The 16875-nt window shown below is 42.4% G+C and overlaps 1 protein-coding gene across 1 annotated transcript in view; it reads left to right on the forward strand.

The window, feature by feature from the left end:
* Window positions 1-587: 587 nt before the first annotated feature.
* The window catches only part of A2M (alpha-2-macroglobulin), a 29678-nt gene continuing 13390 nt past the window's right edge, over window positions 588-16875 (forward strand). The window contains exons 1-17 of the mRNA XM_026044808.1: window positions 588-748; window positions 2111-2294; window positions 3336-3495; window positions 4405-4457; window positions 5016-5036; window positions 5392-5560; window positions 6432-6516; window positions 7238-7361; window positions 8159-8273; window positions 8505-8614; window positions 9128-9286; window positions 10911-11138; window positions 11479-11542; window positions 11998-12140; window positions 13750-13899; window positions 14556-14726; window positions 15944-16088. Of these exons, the coding sequence (XP_025900593.1) occupies window positions 660-748; window positions 2111-2294; window positions 3336-3495; window positions 4405-4457; window positions 5016-5036; window positions 5392-5560; window positions 6432-6516; window positions 7238-7361; window positions 8159-8273; window positions 8505-8614; window positions 9128-9286; window positions 10911-11138; window positions 11479-11542; window positions 11998-12140; window positions 13750-13899; window positions 14556-14726; window positions 15944-16088 (2170 nt within the window). The 5' untranslated portion in view covers window positions 588-659. The remainder of the gene's footprint in view (window positions 749-2110; window positions 2295-3335; window positions 3496-4404; window positions 4458-5015; window positions 5037-5391; window positions 5561-6431; window positions 6517-7237; window positions 7362-8158; window positions 8274-8504; window positions 8615-9127; window positions 9287-10910; window positions 11139-11478; window positions 11543-11997; window positions 12141-13749; window positions 13900-14555; window positions 14727-15943; window positions 16089-16875) is intronic.

Here is a 16875-nt window from a genome sequence, read left to right on the forward strand (position 1 = left end):
TCCCAGCATTAGCCCTGATGGGACCAGGAATGGGCAGCACAAAAGATTACAGTGGGTGGAGGGGAAAAGTTTTCACAAAATTTACATTTACCATTTTCATATCCAACAGGGCTGCTCTAGTAAGAGGGGCTTCTCTTTCTAGAAGYAATCATCCTCTTAAGTAGGAGTTGGACACCACACCAGTTTAAAACACTAGCTCCCCATTCTGCTCTCAGCTCATCCATCAGCCTCCACGGCCAGTGCGCTGGCCAGCCTCACAAACAGAGCTCTCAGAAATGGAGTCCTTCCCATTTTCCTCTGCTGTTTTCTCTTCTGTAGCTGCCACCCTCCCTCCTGCATTACTCCTCCCCGTTCTCCCCCTTCTCTGAAAGCAAGAAGGCCTCATGCTGTCCAACTCCCATCCCCCGTCTTCCTTAGTGCCTGGCCTTTTGCCGGGAATTCAGGGCTGCAAGTTTCAGCTCCCCCTTACATTCCTCTTTGCCGTTTCCGGGTGGATTCTGGCCCACAGCCCTTATCTCCTCCAGCCCACAGGCTATTTGCTGTGGACACCATAAAGGGGTTGATCTACCAGGCAGCAGAGGGGCAGTACAAGGTGCAGAGGAGCASCAGGAGCAGACCAGGCTGGTGTTTGCCCAGTTCACCGCATCCTGCGCTGCACCATGAGGAAGGACAGGCTACCAACAAAACCAATCATCGTCCTCCTCCTCTTTGTCATCTTCTCTGGAAACAGCTCTTCCACCACAGAACCGTAAGCAGAACATGGGGTTCTTTGGRCAGGCAGGAGACTTGGGTAGAATTCTTTACTCGGCTCTCACTCTGTCACCTCCTGGCAGCTTTATTTTATCTGACAATAAAGACAACAGAACTGGGTAAAAGGAGTTCTGGTGTTCCAGAGGGGCTCAGAACAGCAATAAAAATCAATAAGATGTTCTAGGAATACCTTTTGCTGCTTGAGTTAATGGTTTGAAAATTTTCAGCAAAACTTTCTGTTGAGCACTGAAGTAGTTAAAAAGTTACTTTTTGTAATTGCTGATGCACACAGTCAGGCTTTCTTAAACCTTTAGTTTTTAATTTTATTTTTWAAAGAAAATGGCTTCACTTTGCGTTGCCTCCCTACTCCTAGGTCATAATGCCCTGAGGAAGGGAATGTTTATTTGTTTCACAAGATTTGATCAGTTTGTACAAATTTGTTCACGGGAGCAAATAACAGGTCTGACATRACCATATTTTTTGTTATTTTTATTCATATTTTTTAATTTAGTGAATAGAGCGAAAACTTCTTTCTCAATAAGTGTTTTGGGACGCCTGTTAGACATGAGTATGACTGTTAAGGTCTGTGAGGTGCTAGCAGACTGCAAGGGTAGTATTGTATCTGTATTRTATCACATCCTTTCTACACTTCCTTTCGCACATATCTGTATATTAAAGAGTATGTGTTTTGTGTGTGCATATGGCTAGAGCCGTGCACAGGGAGTTCTGACATCCCAGAAACTTTCTTRTTGCTCTCTTTCGCACTGTCCCTTCCTCCTCAGCAAAATAAGGCTGTGCAGCAGCACTTTGGTTAACCGCAGTGTAAAGTGCTTCTTCTCCRTGAAAGGTTGAATTTTCTCAGCGTTTTTGCTTGACATCTGGCACCACACTGTGGCCCTTTTGGGGCTCTGCAAAGCATGARGATACTTGAGGAGACAGTAATGCAGTCAGTATCCTTAGTTCACAAGGTACCATCACTTGTGTGGCTCCTAAAACTTACTAGACTGACTAGCAAAGGTGGCRCTTGACTTTTTTTCTCTTCTCCATGCCGGCAGCATTTAGGTTCCTGGAAGGAAGTACTACTGTTGTGCCAAAACCTGGTGACCTTTCCAGACATTTGCTTTGAGGATTTCCAGCTCTATTTTACTTTGGAGCATTGTTGATGTGTTTTTCCTGTTGTTAGAGGCACGATGGAAAGCTCGTTACACTCCTATAATTTGCACCTCTCTCTGTATAGCAAAGGCTGCAGCCATCAGACTACTTTACTTGCTCTTTTGATGCAGTTTCTGTTACCTCTTCCGGCTTCTGTGTTTCCCCCTCTGTTCTGTTCTGTTTAATCAGTGCTTTCCCCTCTTCCTAGGCAGTACATGGTGTTACTGCCCTTCCTGATATCCACTGGCACTCAGGAGAAGGTCTGTGTTCAGCTGAGCCACCTGAATGAGTCCGTGACGCTGAGTGCCACGCTGGAGTACCAAGGGGAAAACAGGAGCCTGATTGATGATGTGGTGTCAAAGAAGGATGTGTTCACCTGTATCCCTTTTTCAGTGAGTATCTGATGTTTGTGGACTAACTGCTTGTGTTAAGGATAAATTGTAAGGGCTCTGAGTAGTAATGAACAGAGTGATGCTGTGTCTCTAGTCCACTTCCCTCTAGTTCACATTAGATGTCCATCCTCGACACCTTCTTAGGGCTTAGCTCTTCTTAGCTTAGGGCTTAGCTATGTGAATGGGAGATGCTGAACCCTGGAAAGGCATCATTCCCTCTCTGGAATAGGAGTAGGAGAGGCCAGTAGAAAGAAGTAGGTTTAGTTTTCACATGCTTGACAACTGTTTGTGGACATACAGCTCAGCTGGTTTCTCATATGATCCTTCAGCAGCCAAAAGGTTGTAATATGGGGGACTTAGTCTGGTTTGGAGCTGTACTTAAAATGCCTTTTGCCTTGTGGATACAATACACTGAATTAATGTGAGAACACAAAGATATAATTGCTTGTGTTTGGAAAACTGGAAGCAGAGAATTTGTACATTAATGTAACTGACAATTTTAGGAGCAATACTGGGCAATAGCGGAGTAGATCATCTGACTTAGACAACGAAAAGGGCTTTGGCCTGAAGGCTGAAGAACTGGCAGTCAAGACACTGAAAATGTTGGCTGGGTTTATCAGATACAGACTGAAGGGTGAATTTGCCTTTTAGAGAGAGGCGTACAAGAGTCTAATATGTCTGTTTTGGAAAATGAAACCTTCTGCAGGGGCCAGGCATAATATCCAAGAGAAAGAGATGATTCTATCTCCCTAGGGATGGCAAAGGAAAAAGGACAAAAACATTTTGGTTGAAATTGTTTGGCAGGACTGGGAATTCATTTGCTGTGCAATGCTTGCATAACCACTGCACGGCATTAGGAAAGAGTAGAAATATGGGACAAGTAAAGATCTCTCCCTTGTTCCTGATTCCATTTTCCCTAAACTCTAATGAATGTCGGGTCCATCGAGATTATGTCAGATGTCTCATTTCACAAAGGCCAGTTCACTTCAATAGACCTTTATGGATGATCACTAACAGAGCTTTCTCCCTGCCATTCTCCAGCTTCCAAAAGCAAAAAGCCAATCACAAGTTGCATTTATAACTGTACTGGTGAAGGGGGCGACACTGGAGTTCAGGAGCCGCAAGTCAGTTCTGGTCAAGAATTCTGAAAGTTTAGTCTTCGTCCAGACAGACAAGCCCATCTACAAGCCTGGACAGACAGGTAACAGGGAATGGGTAGACATCTGAATTCAAAGTGAAATTCCTATTAAAATTTCTAAGCTGTGCTGGCCAGATGTTGACAATGAGGTTCAGAACAGCAGTCGTAACTGAAGCATGTGTTTTAAATGTTCTGCGTGGGAATAAATTTGAAAACTGTAAGATACACACATGTACCCAAAGATACCTGCACACATTCTGTCTGTCCTTGGGAGCTCTGTCCRTGCAGTTTTGACCCTCTTAAATAAAATTGCCATCCCTTTTGCTAAAACCACCAAAAAATTAACAATGACTGGGTATTTGTCCATTAAAGAATAGGGCTAAAGTTCAAACTAACTCAGGAAATAACTCTCAGATGGCAGCTGATTTTCTTCACTGAAGACATCAAGTTGGATTGTATAAGCCATTTCTTTCAGGCTATTCGTCTCCTAAATTTGTCGTCATAGGGGACTAATGTCCTAAAAGAAAGAGTACACTGTTTGTTCAGAATCAACAAGAACATGCAAGCAGGGCTGAAATGGTTTTCTTGCGTTCATCCTTCGCAAGAAACTAGTGTGGTTAGAACAAAATCCAAAGACCCATATTAAGAGAAGCATAAGAATATACTCTTGCAGCTGAAGTTGACAAATACAACTTAAGTGTCAGCCTAAGTGGTCATGGTTAGACAGTTTCTTTTGCCAGGGGTCAGTAAGATACTCATACAGCCTGGGGGCGTGCTTAGCCATGCTTGCCTGGGGGAAGTTGCTCTTAGCAACTTATAATTAACATTTCTCACCTGACTTGGCTTTCTAATGAATGGGATTTCCATAGTAGATCATGATTCTGCTCCCTGTGACATCAGATGTGTTTGCAAACAATGTTTTCTGGATGGTAACTGCATTGTAGACCCTCACTGTCTGCCTTTCTCCACCAGTTCAGTTTAGAATTGTTTCACTGGATGAAAATTTCCATCCTGTGAATGAGATGGTGAGTATGGCAGTTCCTTTTCGATAGTGCTTCTGCCTTAAGCGACATTTGTGGGAAAAGGGAGGAAAGAAATGTCATTTAGGGAGAACTCACAGTATGCTGAGGTAGTTACGCAGTTCATAGGCTCTTTCAGCTCTTATGACCCAGATCTTATCTCCATATTTTTGCCAAGGCTGCCTTCTGCATTATTGGAAAGGTTTGAGAATGAAACTGCAAATGGGCAATGTAAATACTTCAGCAGTGAACAAATTTGCCATTATCACAGTGTGCATACAGGCTTGACTAGCCTGCTGTAATTGGTATTCCAGATTATACATAGGAAGCAATTTCAGTTGACTTTTCTGTCTTGATTGAATACTTGGGACAAAGAAGTGGCCTTCCCTTGGTGTACCTCATATTGCTTTGTTGATCTGTATCAGAGTTTTTCTTCCTTATCCCTTTGGGTGATTATCTTGTTCCTCAAAACATATGGTCATAGCCATGATCATTTGATTGTATTGCTTGCACTCTGCCTAAATGTGAATTCTAAATATACTGTTTCATTTCTTTTCTTTCTAGTTTCCGCTGGTCTACATTGAGGTATGTGTAATCATTCCGTTCATGTTCAGATCTATCATATTTCAGCCTGGACTGTGTAGCTACAAGCTGCCTCAAGATGATTCTGACTTATATAGAAGGCCCATAGCATTAATTAAAATATGCAAACCCTTAACCCATACAGTGGCAACCAGGTACTCTGCACCACGGTAACAGCTAATTCTGTTATCCAGCCCTGGACTTTTCACATAGCTGTACTAGTGCCACTCACTCCTACCTTGCAGCCATTTGCAACCTTGGGATTGAGCCTTCCCTCACTGCCTTTTCCAGCGCTTTTTAGTTCTTTTTGGAGCCATTCACTTTTGTCACAGTCACCTTRCAGTCTTGTTTTCTGTAGGATCCCAAGAAAAACCGTGTTTACCAGTGGACAAAAGCAGAGTTAAAAGGGGGGTTAATCCAGATGTTCTTCAATCTCACCTCTGAGCCCATGCAAGGGACCTACACAGTTGTGGTACAGAAGGCTTCTGGGAAGACAGTCCAACATCCCTTCTCCGTGGAGGAATATGGTAACTACTGCTGCTGTACACAGTTTCAAGGCCCTGACAACTAACCCAGCACAGCATGRAAGTTCAATTGAACAGCATAGTAGGTCTGAGTAGGATACACAGCATGGCTGAAAAAGTGTCTCTGCGCCTTCTGCACCCCAACCATCGAACACGTACACGCACGCACACACACACACACACAATGTCCTTTCCTTCCCATGGTGCAAGCAGAGCCTTCTTCATACCTCAGCAAGGCAGCTGCAGCCCCAATTACATGGTTTGGAGGATCTGGCCCATGCAGCAGAGATGAGACTTCTAAAATTCCATGTCCTCTTTCAGTTGCATGATTGTTGCACTGCAACTATCCCTTTTGCACTAGGAATACTTCCTGGTTTTCCCAAGAAAGTCACCATCTACTTCCCCTCCTGCAGCTGGCTTTGGGTATGATATCAGCCCATGATAAGTGGGTCACCAAGGAAGCTATGTATTATTATTATTATTTTTATGTTTATGTTTTGCAAGTTGATAAGAGCTATGTACTTTCAAAATGCAGAGATGAGGCTGTTGCCCCAACTGTCTATATCTGTGAGATATTTCAGCTGACTATTTAGCTGTTAAATGTAGCCCTCCTCTGAGGAACTGTACTACCTAAGAAAATGCTGTATTTTAAATGTAATAATCCTGTGTTTTTAACCTGGCACACTGATTTGCTGAGTACTTATGGCTTTCATTGATTTCAGTGGGATGTGCAGGTGACCTGGGCCTCTAAAATAGTCTAGTTAGATGTGGAAGGCTTTCAGAACCTTTCTGAAAGGAGCTACCAAGCAGCCTTCATGTCTTCCTATGTTGCTATTCCCAATCTCATCCACTTGTTCTGTCGGTTCTGCTGCAGTGCTGCCGAAATTTGAAGTAACAGTGAAAATGCCCAAGGTGATCACCATTCTTGATGAGAAGCTGATGGTGACAGTTTGTGGTCTGTGAGTCTCATTYTTCTTTTCACCGTGCAATTCTAACTTTATTTAAACTGCTGCTAAAGGCCCAGTTGGGGCTTTGTAACAATTACGTCTGTAACATACAGAAATACCAGTTGCTCTTCTGTTTCTATTTATTTATTCATTTATCTATTTATTTATTTATTTCCATTTTATTTATTTACAACCACTACTGCTTGTAGTACTAAGGAGGTGCTTTTCAATATACTTTAACTAGGAAGGATATTTTAAGCTTCTCTTGTCACTGTTGAGGGGAAAGTAGTGGAGCTGCCTATGTCCTTTGGAGCACCTCATTCAATTCTATGTGGTGTGTTCCCAGCATCCTAAAGGGAGAATCCAACAGATGCTGCAAGCGGAGCTGAAAAAGGCCATGTAAATATGTACACAGAACAGTTGTAGCAGAATCAAGTGGTACTTGCAACATATTCTGAGACAAGGTCTGCCTTCTGTTAAATAAGTATCATGATAAGTGGTATCTGAAGAATTATGTTTTATTCCCAAAAGTGAAATCACTACTATAAGACTGGGTATTCCTGCCCCTCATCCGGAGGCTAGATCCTAAAATGCTGTCAAATTTGTTGCTGCCTTATACTTCCTGTGGTGTCCTGGAGGCAGCTCTAGGGAACAGTCTTGAGTCTCCTGAGGGTAGGCTGTTTTTATCTTTTTATAATGATTATTCTTTTCTTTCAACCTTCCTTGCTGGTAGATACACCTTTGGAAAGCCTGTTCCTGGCCATGTGAGCTTCCATGTGTGCCGGAGGTTTGAATCTCCAGCCACTAACTGCTATGGAGAAGATGCAAAGGCAGTGTGTGAAGAGTTCTCTGGGCAGGTGAGTCATAATTACTCTTATGGGCAGCATGATATGAGAGAATATTATGYACTGAATATGTTCTCTAGGTGTAAGTTTACTCTCATGGAATATATGAACATGAGAAGGGAGAGACACTGATAGAAACTAGTGTCATAACAGCTGTGGAAAAGTGCCAGGACAAGAGAAAAAGCAGAAGACACCCTCATTGTCCTTCCTTGGGGCTTTTTACACATCATCCCTACAATTCTGTTACTGTTATTGTTAACTGTGCTAAACAAATAAAGTAATAGATCAGTTAATCTAACCTCTGTTCCAAGCAGCCCTTCCCTTTACTGTGGATATCTGCCTTGGAGAGAAAGATGCTGAGGACAGGTGGCAAACTTTGGAAAGCAATCATCTTCTCTCTACACATACATAGGCTTTGGCTTATGTATTAGACATACTGCCTTTGCTAAAGTTTTAAGCCAGCAGCTGTCTTCTAATGTGTCTGATACCTGGCAAACATTTTCACTGCRACAATGCCTAAATAATTCCCTATGCTTTTATGTCAGCTATTTGGAATTTAAAACTTCAMAGCCACACAAATAAGCAAGAAATTTCCTAAGTTTCAAGACTGGTAAACTCTTTGCTCTTGCTCAGAATGTTCCTTGACAAGCTATAGCCTTTCCAGTGATTCTAAAAAATAATGAAGAGAATGCCCTGTGAGTTATGAGCTTTTCTTCCATTTCAAGGCAATACAGAGTGGTGGGTTCATTGAGTTTTATAAACATTGYGAACATGAGATGATAAGAATCTTGTTTGTTTTCCTCCAACAGACAGACAACCATGGCTGTATTTCTAAAGAGGTAAAGACCAAGTTATTCCAGCTCAAGAGAACTGGATATCAGAATAAGCTCCATGTGGAGGCTAAGATTAAAGAGGAGGAGACAGGTACGTGTCCTTTGGGTCACAGAGTTGTTCAAGCAGACCAGGAGCAAAGTAACACAGGGACCTGCCAGGCAGGAACGAAAGCAGGCTCCCAGTTCCAGAGTTCTAAAGCTTTCCTCCTTAGCGTCCAGGAACATCATTAGAATTGCTTGTACAGTAAAGGAAAGTTGAGCTGGAGGCAGAGTAATTCTGGTCAGGCAGAGGCAAATTAATTCTCTATGCTTCTTTCTACAGGAGTGGAATTGACTGGAACAAGCTTCTCTGAGATCACAACCACGATTAGTAAAATCACCTTTGAGGAGACAGACTCCCACTACAAACCTGGAATCCCCTTCTTTGGGCAGGTAGGGAAACCATAAGGAGTGGACTTTTATGAGTGCCGTTCATGCTACCGAACCTGCTGGATGAATATGTGCCCCCCKCTATGAAAGATGCTGGACCTCAGTAAATCCCTGTGGGCCTCCTCTGCTCTGCAARCTCTGTAGTAAAAGTGAACCTTACCTCTTAGCCCTCTGTCCTTGGTCTTCATTTTCTTAAAGCAAGCCGAAGTTCTGCTTCTCTGGTATCCTCCTGATGAGAAAGCCTAACAGCTATTAGGCCTGACAGCCTAACATTTCATCTCTGTGCTCACTATTTTCACCCAGGGATGGGATATAGTAAAGATCCAAAGAAATAGGAATTAGGAAATTTACAGCTCTCTGAAAAAGACCAGTGATGCACATGAAAAGTGTAGTGGAGAATTCCCTGTCTGACATGATCCCATGATTTCCCGTGGACTTTTAACTTCAAGAAATATTGGTCTTTTCAGCTGACAGGTGTTGGTTTCCTTCTATACTGATCTGTTCTTGCTCCTCCAGGTGAAACTAGAAGATGGGTCTGGCATGCCACTTGCCAATGAAACTATAACGATTTCTTTAAATGAAGACCAGGACACCAAATACACAACAAATGAAGAAGGCCGAGTATGGTTTGCCCTGAACACTTCCACGTTTGACTTCAGTTCTATTGGAATTAGAGTGAGTCCTGGGAGCCAAGGAGATACTGATCAGCAGGACTAGAAGAGAAATAGCACTAATGTTTGTACTATATATGCAAAAGAACTTAGCTTCTTGTTCCTGTTTGTTCATGTCAACCTTGATATCAATGCGGTGGAAACAGGCATAAAACAAACCCTGTTGTTGTATTTAGCTCTTAAATACTGGGTTTCTGCTTGGCTATGGCGATATAGGCTTAGAAGGAATTTCAAGAGATCATGTAGTCTATTCTGCTTCAAGAAATCGCTAACCATACCTAGAGAAATCTGCCTCAGATTAGTCTATCCCATTTTTAAAAACCTCCTATGGTAGAGATTCTACAACCTCTCTGAGCACTGGTGGTGCTTTGCCGTCTTTTCAGTTATGTGATTTCCCAGTTATCTCGTCTAAATACCCTTTGTAGTGGTTGCAGCAGTCCGCATCTCTCAGGGTTTAACTTAACATTCTAAATCTCTTGAGCCCTCTGCCTTTTTTTTTTTTTTTTTTTTTTTTTATTCCATATACGAGATAAAATTGTGACTAGTTCACACGCGTGTGCTTTTCAGATCAGCCATGCAGTTTGAGGAGTTTTCTCCATGGTCTACATTTTTCAGCATTTGCTGAGTATTATATTTGATCCCTTTTTTTTTTTTTTTTTTTTTNTTTTTATTTAGCTATATGTAGACAAAGAATATGAAACTTAAAAAATCTCTGCCCATTGTGGAATTTGATAATGTATAAGTGTTTCTGAGCATCCTTTTATTGCTGGAAAACGCAATGTGTGTGTATTATCCCAAGTTTTCCAGTATCTCACAGTGGAAGAGGGTAGGTTCTAGATCTAGAATTATTTTCTGTCTCCTCTTTATAGTTCTGTTGTCACAAATTAAGATCTCTGAAATTCTGAAGCTACTACAATGCGTGTGAAGTTTACAGAAGTTTTACAGGGTGAGGAGAAAACAAGAATTCCCAAGCATAGTGAGAAAGTTAAGGAAATAGGAGAATACATGACACGCAAAATGCTGAAATAACACCCTTCCAGATGTAAAATATCTTCCCCTTGCTGTCATTGCTARTAAGACATTGACTTTCTCACCTTCTGAACTTATGTTTGATTTAGGTTTTTTAATTCTCCAGGCAGACACTTTTCCTCTTTGTCCATAGCACCCTAGCTTGATTTTGGTACTCTTAAATCCTGATATGAACAGTCCCATCTGTTCTTCATTACCATTAACAATAATGAGAAGTATAGATCAACTTCTATTCATATTAAACTAACTTGCAATTAGGGTAGGATATTTTGGTAAAAAACTTTTGAGCTGATACTAATAGTAAATAGTACAATACATCCTGTCTGTGCCAAACTCCAGTTGCTCTGTCAAACAGATCATTCCCAATGATTTTCTGAGGATGCTCCTATTGCCTTGCATCTTCCAAACTCGTATTTTATTGTTTGTTTCTTTGCTTGGTTTTTTTTTTTTTTTTTTTGGTAGACTATCTATCTGCTCTTTGTAGTCTGTCCACTCTCTAGTACAAAAATGGCAAACCTTTAATATTAAGCGATGAACATATTGTCTCTAGTTTAACTCCTGTCATTAAGTAGCTATATAATGATTTTCTCCTTTTCCAGGCAACTCATAAAACACAGCCCTACTGCTACGAGCGTTCCTGGGTTGTTCCACATTACGCACACGGATATATCCAAGTAAAACGCTTTTACTCCCCCAGTAAGAGCTTCCTCAAAATTGAGCCTAAGTCTGAGACACTAAGCTGTGGCTCTACCATGGAGGTACAAGTGCACTATATCCTTACACCAGAGGCCATTGGAGAGCAGAAGAAAGTTGTCTTTTACCACCTGGTAAGCTGGCACTTGCCAAACAATCAGATTGTTGTTGACAGCTGTAGGGGGCCACAGAGAAGGAAATTGTGGTGTCAGGCAGCAGACTTTAAATAGTTTCCCATAATCCTTAATATGTTCTTTTCCCCAGAAAAATAAAGGCCTAGATTAGATGCGGAAGAGGGAGGATGTCCCACTGCCCCTGGGGTGAGCTCTGAGATTCTTCTGCAGAAGGATAGAGAGCAACTGAACAGGGTGCAGCTATCAGACAGACTTCAGTTATTCCCCTGTTAGGTTCCCTGTCTTTAAGGTCTGGCTCATACATAACCTCGATCACAGGAGAGTATCTCCTTCTGTTAAGGTAATGGCCAAAGGAATCATTAAGCAAGCGGGAACACACACTYTGGATATGGACCATGGAAATGGTGAGTGTATGACCGTGGCAGATACACAGATATACASTCCATGGAATTCGGGAGTCCACATCTGCTTCTCCCCTAAAATAGTGTACATGTGGAGTCTTTGTTTTCTCTATGTTTATTTTGGGCTTTGAATAGACTTTTGTCTAATTACATCTGCCAATTTTCTTTCTTATGATCACTGCATTCCTTGTGGCTCCAAAGCTCTTAGGATATGYAGTTTGATGGTCTGATGACAGAATATGGACCAAAAGTCAGCATGCTGATGCAGTGGGAAGCAGGACTTGAACCAGGCCTTTCCAGTCAGACAATGAGACTTACACATCTCTGTGGGCACAAATGCTTCCTACTTGGTCTTCTAGGGTTTCATCATGGCTGGGATGAAGTTCAGCGTGGGGTCATACCTAGAAATTTAAATGCTCCAAGAATGGGTCCTTTAGCTTTTTTCTCTKATTTGCTAGCCAGTGGAGTCTTCTTGCTACAACTACCTGTACAAGCTGACATTGCTCCTGTGGCCCAAGTTCTTGTCTACACCACTTCCCCCAGCAGGGAGGTTATTGCTGATTCAGTCAAGTTCAAGGTAGAAAGCTGCTTCAGCAATAAGGTAAGTGTTTACTTTTTCAGGGAGCAAACATTACACTGAAGTTTGGACGTGTTCATTTATTTAGATTTTTTARTCATTGGAGAAGCTGCCTACCAGTTCTAGATAGATTCATTGTTTATTGGTTTGTGCTGGCTTGTAGGAGATCAACTGCTGGTGAAAGGTTCTAATAGAGACTACACAGCCAAAACTCCTCTTCACCAGCAATCACATCCACTGATCTCTCTACTGGCCCTGTATCAGTAGAGAAAGAAAAAGGGAGGCCTCTTTTATGCCTTTAGATATACTCAGCCCATATATTTTGTTCCTTTTCCTGCAAATTAATTCCAGCCACAGCACCTCAGCCTATGTGGTCATGTTGTGCAATTAAAACACACATGCATTCTCAATCCAAGGAACAGTTAGTGCTTGTTGGATCTCTTGCCTCACCTACATTTCATCCTCCTGTTGTCATCTACAATAATCTCTAATCCACATAAACAATGCTTCAGTTGCACCAGTAAGACTGAAGGAGGGCAGAAGAAAAAAGCTTTCTGTTAACATGCACCATGATTCCCCCATGATTCTCTGACGTGTTTCTCATGTAGAAGAGCAGAATATTTGAACAGTCTTCAGAATAGGGAAGCCTCATAGCTGCCCTGGAGGACTTAACAATGGTAGACAGGATGCTGCTAGCTACAACTCCTTGTTCTGTTTGAAGCYAAGCTAAATGACTTCTTGAGACAAGTTCTTCTCAAAATAAGAGCTTGGCCATCTGAAATCTGTTCATATCTCAAAGGTCAATCTATACACTGTATCTAGGTCTCGGTGAAAGCTGAAAAATATCAAATGATTTGTGTGCTTATCTTTCTTTTCAAAAGTTTTCTGGATTCAAAGCTGGTGTCAATAAAGTTGGCACAAACTTTCAACTATATCTATGCTAGATATTTTTCCAGTAGCGATTTTATTGAGGTCCTTGTTCTGCCACTTCCAGAAGAATATTGCTTTTTTGTTCTCAGAGTTGTGAGACTGCCCTGGGAGAGGTGRCAGTGTCAGCAGAAGGCCTAGTGTGTTCTGGTTAGGACACCAGGGACACTGGCAGCTTGTCCTACTTTGTCAGGAAACCTTTTGATGTAAGGATGCTTGGAAAGTTTTGTCAAGGAAGAATATGCGCCGTTGAGGAGGGGGAAGATTTGTGCAGAATAACCATCTTCTTATAAAATCATGTGAGATTGTGATGAAAAGCACCTTCTGCTGGCAAGCCATTGTAGGGCAGAGTTGGTTGGGGTTTTTTTTAAAGTTATAAGTTAGGTTTTGGGCAGGACACACTAGTCTGGCAGTGTGATGCACCCACTAGAACAGTTCTTCATAACCATTGCCAGACAGTAAATATTGCAGTTTTTCTCCRTGATGTCACTGCTTCTCATGAGAATCCTTATATTGAACATGCCAAGCATTGTTAGTATTGATTCTTCTGCAAAAAGAAGACTCAAATCTACAGTAGGAAAGAGAGGTATGTGAGTGCGCATGTGTGTGGGGGGAATTTTTAAGGTTAGGACTGATGAACCTAACTGAAGGAGAAAGTCTTGCAAGGTTGAAGGTATCTGAGACATAACTTTTCCTGTGGTAACAGGTGGACTTGAGCTTCTCTCCTTCAGAGGGCCTGCCTTCTTCTGACACTCACCTGCTGTTAAGGGCCTCCCCAGACTCCTTATGTGCTGTCCGTGCTGTGGACAAGAGTATTCTCCTCATGAAGCCAGAAGCTGAACTGTCACCCAGCTCTGTAAGTGCTCAGTCTGTGCAGTACCTCAGGGCTTGGTCTCAATACAAGCAGCCCAGTGTTGAGGTGAAAATAGTGATAAATTCTTCCTGTCAGTGCTGGCACAGAAATATTCTGCCATGTTAATCATCTTTTTTAATGCACAAAAGAACTGGGCAGTAGATGTTTCTCAAGGATTACATGACRGTAGGGATAGTAATTGGGAAGCTCTTTCAATTGGGCTGCTTCTCTTGGCCAGAGCCAAGAACTATCTGATGTTTAATAATAGTTATTTGTTATTCTCTCTGGCTATGAATTTATTTTCTTTCAGTAGTGTCTGAAAGTGTCAGAGAATTTACTCCCCTTATGCCAAGCAGGAAACAGCAGCCCCTGAACAGGGACAAAGAGCTGCAGCTGGGCCTGCCAGATTATATAATTTTTAATATACCTGATCCATAAGAACAAGACCAACATGTGCATAGCAAAAGAGGGAGTATCTTCAAATTTGGACTTCCAAATTTTCTGGGCTTCCAAATTCTCATTGCTCTCATCATGAGGAGGATCAGGATTGTGTGGATACATGTGCAGGTGTTGTGGCAGTTATGGTGCTTGCACCCGTCTCCCTCAGCTGTGTTTTGTAACAGTGGGTATTGAAAATGCAACTTATTCTTTCCTCCCAGGTGTATGATTTGCTTCCAGTGAAGGAATTACATGACTATACCTATAACTCATACATGAACTTGGAGGATCCTCCAGATGACTGTGTCCCTTTGAAGAACATAGTTCTGAATGGGGTCACCTATTCTCCAGTAGTGGATGTGAATGAAAAGGATACTTACAGCATCCTCAGGGTATGGTTCTTTTTGATCATTGGGGATTGGAGTGGGGGTAAGACAGAGGATGCTTAAGTCTGCTCTGTCAGCTGCAGTGTAGCAAGGGAAGGGCTCATGAATCTGAACAGTAAGGCACTGCTTTTTATCTAGAGGCAAGTTCAGTCCTAAGTTTCACCTGTCTTGCCAGCTTTGCCCCTGCCTTGGTGGAAGAGGGATTCTGCCTATATCCATTTTTCTTCTTACAGGAAAAACTTTAGTGTTGATTTGATATAAGGTTCTAACTGGAGACCTTGAAGGTGCATTAAGAAAAGYGTCTCCAGCAGGTCGAGGGAAGTGATCATCCCCCTCTACTCAGCCCTGGTGAGGCCACATCTGGAGTACTGCGTCCAGTTCTGGGCTCCCCAGTACAAGAGGGATGTGGAGCTGCTGGAGAGAGTCCAGCGCAGGGCTACCAGGATGATCAGGGGCCTGGAACATCTGCCCTATGAGCAAAGGCTGAGAGAGCTGGGCCTGTTCAGCCTGGAGAAGAGGAGGCTGAGGGGGGACCTGATCAGCGTGTGTCTCAAGGGAGGCAGTGATGAGGAGGGGGGCGGCCTCTTTTCAGTGGTGGGCAGGGATAGGACTAGAGGAAATGGCTTCAAACTGAAGCATCGGAAGTTCCACAGGAACTTAAGGAAGCATTTCTTCACTGTGAGGGTGACAAAGCACTGGCACAGGCTGCCCAGAGAGGTTGTGGAGTCTCCTTCTTTGGAGATCTTTAAAACCTGCTTGGATGCAGCCCTGTGCCACGTGCTCTAGGTGACCCTGCGTGAGGAGGGGGGTTGGACTCGATGACCTCTGAGGTCCCTTCCAACCTTCAGCATTCTATGATTCTATGAAGTTAAATATTCACATGTCATTACAGTTACCTCAAATCAGTTCATCCTTGAGCTGCATTGTAGCTCAGATGTCTTTTAGAGAGGAGATTTCATATCCACTCCCTGACTTATCCTCACCGCATTGCTAGAACCGAACTGGGTAGGTGGATTTGTTTTTTGGTCTCTGAGCCTCCTCTGAAGCACCCAGATTCAGGCTTGGGTGAGGGATCAGCTCAAATTCCAGGCCATAGACAGGAGCAGGTTCTGCTTCTGAGGCAATAAAATACCAATGCTGGGTCAGTTGTGCAAATCTCAGCAAGAATCAGTAACAAAAATCATGTTTTCTTTTTTTTTTTTCTTTCTCTCTCTCTCCCATAGGAAATGGGTTTAAAGGTTTTTACAAACTCCAAAGTGAAGAAACTTTGGTATTGCAGCACTGGGAATCTTGTAAATCCTGTGTATCTAGAAGCCAGCCCTTCAGTAGGTGCAGCTCTGCCTGGAATGCATGCACTCAGGACAAGCGGTAAAGGGCCAGCACCTTGCTATCACCTCTGTTCTGAGCAGGAATTTTGTCTGTATTTTAGGGTGGTATTTCACTCAAACAAAGGCTGGGGTTGTGCACTGAACCTTYGGAAGCAGTATTGTTGTGGTGGTTCACAATGTCAACTTCTTCATGAGTGCAGAACATGTCTCTTTTGCTGAACTGTTGAAGCTTGCAGACTAACTCTGATAAATTTCTGTTGAAAGTCAGTAGGACAATATTTTTTCCAGAGACTCTGACAGAGTGCGGAATATTATTGTGCTGCTGAATTCTCTATTTACTAGGCTTTGACAGTAGACTTTTTGTTTCCTGGCTATCACTTAAGGGGTCTCCAACACCATGTTCAGGGTGTCCTCACTGAGATGGGATGTCTTCTGACAAGACAAAACCAAATAAAGTGGATGAGAATATTTTTAGTGCCAAATACATAGGTTGCACTCCAGGGACTTAGAACCTTAAGATGCAAATGGCAGAAGCCTGAAACAGACTTGCTCTATTTCTGAAGATTGTCTTAGCTTTTACACTGAAACTTCTTGGCAGATAGGATCATATAATCCTTTCAAAGTCTTAATTAGTAGTTTTATTAAGGTGAGCATGCTGGAAAGTCTGAGATTTTTTTTGCTGGAAAACTCATTCAGAGTTTTCTCTTAGTGCATTAACCTCCTTTTTTTTGTAGATATCCAGCTTTTTATCCATACATATCCATTTTTAAAGCAATTTCAGTTTATGACACAGGTTGCTAAACTGCAGAAGGGATGCTTCGTAATTA

The sequence above is a fragment of the Nothoprocta perdicaria genome, unplaced genomic scaffold, assembly GCF_003342845.1.
Source record: "Nothoprocta perdicaria isolate Ctin4 unplaced genomic scaffold, notPer1 scaffold_386, whole genome shotgun sequence".
Lineage (NCBI taxonomy): Eukaryota > Metazoa > Chordata > Aves > Tinamiformes > Tinamidae > Nothoprocta > Nothoprocta perdicaria.